General features: G+C 33.6%; 1 protein-coding gene across 3 annotated transcripts in view; it reads right to left on the reverse strand.

Moving 5' to 3' along the window:
* PIK3C2G (phosphatidylinositol-4-phosphate 3-kinase catalytic subunit type 2 gamma) overlaps positions 1–9,077 on the reverse strand; it is a 274,730-nt gene that overhangs the window by 192,883 nt on the left and 72,770 nt on the right. For all 3 annotated transcript variants that reach the window (XM_023538251.1, XM_011372935.1, XM_011372934.1), the window contains 2 exons: positions 5,407–5,521; positions 2,594–2,724 (listed from right to left, as the gene is read on the reverse strand). In XM_023538251.1, the coding sequence (XP_023394019.1) occupies positions 2,594–2,724; positions 5,407–5,521 (246 nt within the window). The remainder of the gene's footprint in view (positions 1–2,593; positions 2,725–5,406; positions 5,522–9,077) is intronic.

Consider the following 9,077-nt stretch of genomic DNA (forward strand, 5'->3'; position numbering starts at 1 on the left):
CTTTGAATTCTCAGAGTTCATTGGAAATTTGGATTTAAAATGCATTAAAAGTCCAAGTTTATGGACAGAAGATCTAAATCTATGACTAAAGCTATTGACTTACTGACAGTTTATCATGTTTTGCTCACAATCCTGCAGAGGTATTCAGAACCACAGTTCAACTAAAGAACAGCATTTTTCACAGGACAATGACAGCTCTTGAACACTATCTTCTCTGAACTGATACTTTGCTATTCAGCTCAAATTAGCTAAAACTCCCAACAATGGCAATGAGAAATATTAAAAATTTTAAAAATCAATGATACTCTACAATTTCTTTTAAAGCCATCTTCATCTGTAAAATGAAACAATTGGGTTATAGATCATTTCAAAGGTATGTCTGGGCTCCTTTCCTGTTTGTCACTACCTTCTTCACCAGAAAATCCACAGAAGAAAAAAATTCCAAAACAAAATTTTGCTAAATTACTAAAACAAACTATTTTGTTCTGATTAAATTCTTTTCCTTCAATACTGAATGATGTTTTTTTCCCCCATTAACTTATTTTATTGAAGCATAATTTACATAAAAGAAAACGCACAGATTCGGTTTAAATATTTTGACAAATTCATATATATTGGATAAAAACCACAATCTTATCAAGATATAAAACAGTTTTCTCATGCCACCAGAGGCAAACACTGGTATGATTTCTTGCACTCTATATTAATATTTGGCTTATTTCATTCAGTATAATATTATGAAAATTATCCATGTGGTTGAGTTAATCAGTATATCTTTGAGAAGATCACATTTAAGTAAAAACGTACAGGATGAGACAATTCAGTCATGTGAAGAACTGAGGAAGGAGTATTTCGGGTGGAGGTGAACACCAAATAAAAAGCTCTTGATATGAGAGAGGGACTAGCACATTTGAAATATATGAAGGAGACTGATATCACTGGCTTGAAGTGAATGAGGAAAAGAGCAATACAAGTTGAAATTAGAGAGCAGGGCAATAATAAGATTACCCAAAACAGAACTCTTGATCCTACTCACAATCTCTCTTTTAGATAACCCAAACTTATTCTTCCATCAGAAATTGACTCAACACCTGCTTTGATCAATTCAAACCTTGGATCCTCCATTGACTTAACTGAGTCCCTAGTTATTATTAACCATCAAGTCATGTCTTCTCAACTGCCAAAATATGCCTCTCAAATCTAGCCATTTCTTCCAATGTCCACTACCATCACCTTAGTTCTTGCCACCAGGACCACTTGCCTTAAATATTACACTAACTTCCTTGCTGTACTGCTTGCTTCCACTCTTCCTTTCCAATACATTCTTCAACTTGTGATCAAAGGGATCACTTAAAAAAATTATTCAGATCCCAAGACTCTCTTGTTCAAAACTTTTAAATGATTTCTCATTCTTGGAATAAAATGTCTTATCATGTTACAAATTTTATTACAGTATTTTTATAAAGAGTTCTTTTCTTAGCTTTATGCTTTTGGCATGTTATTAATGAGCACAGTCAGCTGTGGCTTAGATATTGCCAAGAAGTGAGTACAAACACCACTAATTCTCTTATAGTTCTTCCTGGGGTTTTGGTTTTATTCAAAGAATTACTGCTGGACAAAGTAAAGCACTCTTTAGTCACTAATATCATGCTATTAAAACATGATTTATTTCTGTACTTTTAAAATTTGCTAGATAATTAAATTTTCCTTTTTTCTGTTTACTAAAACAACTTTATATCTACTCAAAGGATGGTTAAGAAATGGTTTATCCCTGTTAAATGATGATATATATCTAATCACTCTGCTTTGTTATTTGAACTGAATGATTTCTAATCTTTTTATTTTCCTCTGATTAAAGTTAAAATTGTTTAATACTTCAGGAAAAGAAACTAAAACAAAACAAAACAAAACACATTGCAGCATTATTCACAGTGACCAAGACATGGAAACAACCAAAGTGCCCTCGATAGATGATTGGATAAAGAAGATGTGGTACATACATACAATGGAATATTACTCAGCTATAAGAAAAGATGTAATACTACCATTTGTGACAACATGGATGGATCTTGAGATTATCATGCTAAGTGAAATAAGTCAGACAGAAAAAGCTGAGGACCATATGATTTCACTCATATGTGGGATATAAAACTGAAAGCAACAAACGAACAAGACAAACAAAAACTCATAGATACAGACAACAATTTAGTGGTTACCAGAGGGAAAATGGGGAGAGGGGAGGTAGATAAAAGTAAAAGGAGTCAAAAATATGGTGACAGGAGGAGATTTGACTTTGGGTAGGAACATGCAATGCCATATACATGTGACACGTTATTGAATTGTACACTTGAAACCTATATAATTTTACTAACCAATTTCACCCTAATAAATTTAATTTTTTAAAAAAGAAACATACAAAATTACTAATTTAGCTCCTAAACATTAATTAATTATTCCACAGGTATGACTTTAGGAAATGAAAAGAGTTATGTGAGAGGGAAAGTTTACTCTTTAAAGTTATGAATACTCCCAATATGATTGATGGTATCATGAATAGCAGGCAACGTTCCCTCACAAGACCTGGGTCACTCACAGTAAGGGAGACTGTTTCTGTGAAAGTTTGGCAATATGTTTTAAACACTCTTTCGGTGGTTCTTCAAGATTGCTTAAATTTTCTTCAGAATCAAGTTTCATATACTCCCACTCAGTAGCTGGAAAGTCAATCTGAAATAAAGAAATGGTTTGCCATGTACTGAATGACTCAAAAGTGCATTATTAATTTAATAATGTCCATGTTAGATTTGTAGAAAATGAAAAAATCCTATATTTCATGTGCTATGTATTATTTAAAAATAAGTTTAAAAAATTATTAGGGTTTAGACATGGTATTTAAATATACATAGTATTTAGCAAATCTTCAATTATTTATAAAATCGGCATAAATTAGTAATCTGTAATGTCTGAGGAAAAGTGAGAAAAATAATAATAAATGGACTTTTCATAAAGTTCAATATGTTATGTTTTTACTTAATGTTGAAATTATAGCCTTTCTACATTTTGGAATGAAAATATATCTCTATTATTAAATGATCAAAATTATAGATGGTAATTATATTTTTTTATGTATTCACACGGAAAAAAAAGTTTATGTCAGTCTCTACTTCATAAAAGTCATTGAGCCATTTTGTAGACATGAGTGAAATCTTCTCTGGTAAAGACCTGTTTTGCAAGTAAATAAGCAATGGAATAGTTTTGCATTGGCTCTGTAGTTCACATTTATACACAGGACCAGAATATAGGTCTACTTATTTCAAAATAAATAGATAATCTAAAAGCACAGAGCTGAAACCACTTGGACAGGCATAGTATAATATTTTCATTGCTTGGAGGAGAAAATCAAAGATTAGGTGACTTGTTCACAGTCAGGAAGTTTTTTGTTAAAGAGCTAAGACTAAAATCCAGATTTCCTAACTCTAGATCTAATGTCTTATTCTCTGAGACTCATACTAACTCCTTAACTCAAACGCTGGTTGCAGAACTCAATTCTAATTGTCTCACTATCTCATAATATTTAGGTTAAAAAATTCTGCTCTAAATTTAGCTGTATATAATTAGAATGATACTGGTTATTAAGGGTTTTAACTTTAATACTTTACTAACTCATTGTATTTTGTATATTTCATCACCAAATAAAAATATCCAGAGACGTTTTCCTTTATGTCTATATCATTTGAAATTATATTTTGTAAAAATAAAATGATCTAACTTTTTCGCATACTCTTGAATATGTACATGTCCTCTCCACCCCCCGACCTCTGCCGGCTTCTGTAAGATAAATTCAGATATGGCTCCAGATGTCTACTTGGAAATCTATGCTGCTGTTAAATATTTGAAACTTTTCTTCGGATCCCACTTACCAGCATCTGTGTTCCTAAAGCAGCTTTCCCCCTCATCTGAGAAGAATCAAGGAGAGTCTCATCTGATAGTCCCTCTTACTTCTCCCACACACATCACTGCCACTAATAAAGATCCTGATAATCATGAATTTATATTGACAAAGTTTTGGCAATGATCACTTGGAAGATTTCTTTTGTTAAGCTGAGGTGGTTTATATCTGGCAAGAAATAGTCTGAGAAAAAAATACATTCATTCTCTAAAATAAAGGTAGTTGTCTTGTTACAACTGAACATTTGCTGATCAGTACGCCATCACGTTGAGTGTCTGTGATTGTGCCAAGATCACACCTCAACAACTACTCTTTTTTATCTTTGTGTCTTCAGATTAGAAGTAGATCTTTGGCTACCATCTTGTGGGGACTTCCTCCCTCCTTCAGATCAGAAGGCACATTATTTTCTTAGTATTATTTTCGTCTTCTGTTTTCAACATCTTGTTGTTCATCTTGCTAAACTTTGTCTCTCATATTCTTCACCCCAAACCTGGAAACTTAAGAGCCTAGAGACTCTATTAGCTTCCTCTAGAGCAGCGTTCCTTTCCTGAGGGCAATTTTATCCCAGCACCTGCTCCCAATATTTGATAATACCTGGAGGCATATTTGATTGTCAGAACTAGGGAGGTGCTACTGGCATCTAGTGGGTAGAATCCAAAGATGCTGCTATATATCCTACAATGCACAGAACAGCCCCCACAACAAAGAATTATCTGGTCCAAAATGTCCATACTGCCAAGGTTGAGAAATCATTTTCCAGAGAGTGCTGGCCAGCAATTCTAAGTTTTCTCTATAGAGCTGGCAAGTCCATATTCCCTGCATTTCCATGAATGGGAGTGGCCATTCAGGTATCTGACCAGTATAATAACTTATAATCATGAACAAATAAGAAGCTCTCAACAGTAGGAACCAAAGCCTGGAATCATTAGCCATCTTTCATTCATGATCACAAATCATAGAAAGTAGAGAGACTTTAAGAGAAAACAAAAGTATAATAGATGGATTTTGTTTGCAGTTTCTCTTCCACTACTCAGCTAATTGCTAGTAATTTAGGAAATGTACGACAGAAGAGATTTTAAGGAACATGACACAATGCAGAAGCAGGTGTGAGTAAGGTACCAACTTAATAATATATACCAATGACTGCTTTTAGACAATGAAAAAAATGAATGCACATAATGAGTATATTGATGGCAGCACTTCATCCATCCCTTTCCTTCATGATTGTATTGGATGAGGAATAGTTTGAAATCACTATTATGTAAGCTGGAATAAAAGTACTTTGAGAATACTGAATGCAAAATAAAAGCTGTGAAGATTTTATAAATCCCAGTGGCTAGAGGAAGAGAGGACGATTAAAATGTGTGATCCTAGAAGAAAATTGTTTCTTTAATTGACAACAAGCTACTTATCAACCAATATTTGCTATGTGTACTTTAATCTCACAGCCTAGCACTTACCTGTAGGGTCACTGGGGATGGCTGACTTGTATCCCAGATTCCCGGAGCTATCATTTCTATGGGAGGCTCACTCTGTAATGTCATGCTAAGTAGCATAGACCCAAGAATGACTTTGCTGCAAAAGACAACACATACAGACAGACAGGAGTCACTTCATGAACAAAACTATTATTATCTATAAATGTCTTCTTTTGGAATATAAACATAATCAGCTATTTTAGTGGCTTCATTCAGTAGCAGGAAGAGAAATACAATATTCTATAAACCTAGACACTGATTAATAGTTCATCTCTAATACACCACATGCATGGCTATGTTCATAGATGCCTACATTTATTTTCCACATGACCAACTTGTTTCCACAATGGTTTTGAACTGGCAGCATTTATTCTTAATTTCCAACAGTGCTGATTACAAAATGGAACTAAGAATTTCATATTTATATTCTTGGAGTTATGACTGCCTTAAGTCAATAAAGATGTTAACTCTTTAGAACATTTTTTTCCCCCACATAGTGACTAAATTCCCCGGGCATCTTTAAAGATATGAGTTCTAAATTTATAGAGAAAAGATTAAAATTAGTATATGATCTGCAGAATCAAACATTTTGGAGACTTCACGGGAGAAATACTTCTTTATGCATAAACAGAAAGATTATTCATATTCTGAATCATTGAAAATATATTGTAAATTACCATAGTAAGTGAGAATGCATACAGGAAAAGACTTTAAATAGGAAAAATTCATGGATGATTTTAACAGCTTCAGTAATAATCAGTAAAAATCCGCAGTTTCTTACAGGAATTAAAAAAGAAGCTATACCTGGCTGTACATATGAATTAAATTATTGTAAACTGTTCCAGAGATCACTGAGAACAGTCTTTGATTCTAAAATACCAAATTAAAATGTAGAAATGAAAATCAACAAAATTAATTTTAAATTTATAAGGAACTTTAAGCATCAGACAAGTCTTTTTGAAAACAACACAGAATTCTATCTTGTTATTTAACAGACAATATACAAAATATGGGGAAAAAATCCAGCAAAAAAGCTTTTCATTAAACTTTTGGTTTTCTAAGGCCTCCCTTCTTCATTTTCCATATCTAAAGATATTTTTAGCAAGTAACTGCCCAAGGGAGTAAAATTTGTAAAAATTAATGGGCAAATATTTTTGTATAAGCCAAGAATACTCTTCTAGCAGAATGAATTTTGAGTCTCTTTATCCTTTTGTTCCATCCCTTTTTCATCTGGAGAATCTTTTTTTTTTTTTTTTGGTATACTACTATCAGGAGGCCACAATGGTTAGCAAGATAAAAATCAGCTTAATGGGGTAAAGATTAGAAAATTATTAACGTGATTTTCCTTTTTGCCTTTTGAATTATATAATCTTCTTCCAAATACTTTGAAGTATCCATGAGCTCGGGAAAAACTTTGTATTAGTTTTAGTCAGAATGCAAAAGGAAGGAGAAGGTCTGACACCGAACTCAGAGGGCTCAGATGTCAATGTTCTCCACAACACTCATAGAAAATATGGTAAAGGGTTAACAGGAGTGAGGGAGGAAGGTGTGGTGTGTTGGATGGAGAAAGTGGTTAAGAAAAGGCCACTATTTTCTGGCAATTTTGGATGGTGGGAAACTGAAGACAGAGAAGGAGGGAACAGGGTGAGCTTGGCCAACATAGGTGTCCCGATTTCCCCCTCTCCTGGAATGCCGTTAGGTGGGGGGAGTGTTAGATAAGTGAGTATAGCATAATGTTGAAGGCAGAGGTGTGTGCTTTTTGCACTCTGGCCAAAGAATCTGTTTCTTTTCTGATCCTGTGTATCCAAATACTTCTTAGGAAGAGAATTATTTGGATGTCAGGAAGATTACTGAATGACTAAGCATTTTATCCAAAAGAGACTGAAAACTTCTAAAAAGACTATTTAAATTACTGAATTGACTAAATTTTTGTCATCAATGGAAAGTTTTTTATCTCCTTGCTAGTTACAGGGTGGGTCATGAGGAAAAGTGTGCTATATTAATTGCATTTTTTTTTTTTTTTTGCATTTAAGTTGTGAAATGAGTTATATTTGTGTACTTACTACATTTATGTTTTAGTCATGCTTCACTCTGAAAAACTGAGTGGTCTAAGTTGATTCCTACAGAGCACGAGGTGACTCAAGTATAACTGTCAGTATGTTATTCCTCTCCTTGAATAGAGACTGGATCAACAGTCACCATGACTTTAATCCTGAGGTATATAAGGCAGAATGAAGTCAGAACACTTGACTCAGGTATGTGTATGAGGGGATGTATCAAGCCAAAGGCATAGGGAGAATGAACTTCTAGCTGTCCAACTGAGGCTGATACATAATTTAAGGCAGTTCAAGAAGGAAAGGATGTTTGGTACCATTCTTTGGGCTCTCTTTATGTTAGATATTAGCTAACTTATTTTCTGATAATAGATTTCACCTAAACATCTTTTTAGATATTGCAAGCATGGTAGACAGAACAAATTTCTATAGACTTCTGTAAAGAGAAAATATGAGAAAGATGATTAGTGGAATTAAGATTAGAAGAGTGTTAGTGGTCTCCCTAGGAGATTGTTCATTCAGGGTAGAGAAAATCTGCATTGAAGGAATTTACCACAATTTAGAGATGCTAAATTGTAGTAACTGCCACACTATTTGTTTCGAATTTAAGTAGGGAAAGTAGCTCATAAAAATTGTTGAAGTGAGGATAACACTTTCTTATTGTAATAAGAAGGCATTGTGAATACAGTATAGATGCAGTAGAAATCCTTTCTGCAAAAGAGATGATTATAAAACTTCTGTGGGCAAAATTTTACTTTTGTACTTGTGACATATTTTTTATAGGCCTGAAGGTGAGTTTACGTGTTTGAAAATGTTGGTTTATTTTTATTTGTAGACATCCTTTCATGCAGCCATAACTGATATATCTGAGTTTGATCAGATATATCTGGAGCCCACAAAGATAGGAAACTTTTAATTCTGCATATTTTCAGATTGTATTTTATGTTAGAAAAAATAAAGACCAAGTGCCTATTATAACTCCATGTGGCCTTGTATGGGCAATTCAAACTGTAATAAATGAGATTTAATACCAAATGTTTATGGGCAGGGGTCATTCTGTGAAAGAAGTGAAATAAATGGCCTATATGCTATAATCTGGAGATACCTGCATCAAATGAATTGGGTTAGAATCTCTGTAACTTGGAGTAATGAGCACAGTGGGAGTCATGGCATCTCCCCCGTTGCCCCAATGATGGATTTCTGATTTCTTTAAAAGTACTGGATTTCTTTAAATTGTTTAGCTCAGGAGAGAGGCAGATTTTCTGATTTTCATGAGAAATGGTCTTTTGGAATTATATTTACAACAGCTTATTGAAGTGCTCTTTGAAATAACTAGTGTTTTTTGATGTGATGTCTCATCATTCACAATTCTGACACTTTCTCTTAGGAAAACACAACCTAGTGCCAGTCCCAAAGGGCATTACTTAAAAATGACCACTGTCTATGATCACTTGCATATAAAATATTTGCCAGTGGTAAGTGATGTATGACAAAACAACATGGAGGCAGTATTCTTACTATTATAACCATCTAGAAAAAGGCCATGAAGATTAGTTTGAAAGACAAAAATATTCCAAACATTTTATACTTTTAACATCT

The sequence above is a fragment of the Pteropus vampyrus genome, unplaced genomic scaffold (assembly GCF_000151845.1).
Source record: "Pteropus vampyrus isolate Shadow unplaced genomic scaffold, Pvam_2.0 Scaffold216, whole genome shotgun sequence".
NCBI lineage: Eukaryota > Metazoa > Chordata > Mammalia > Chiroptera > Pteropodidae > Pteropus > Pteropus vampyrus.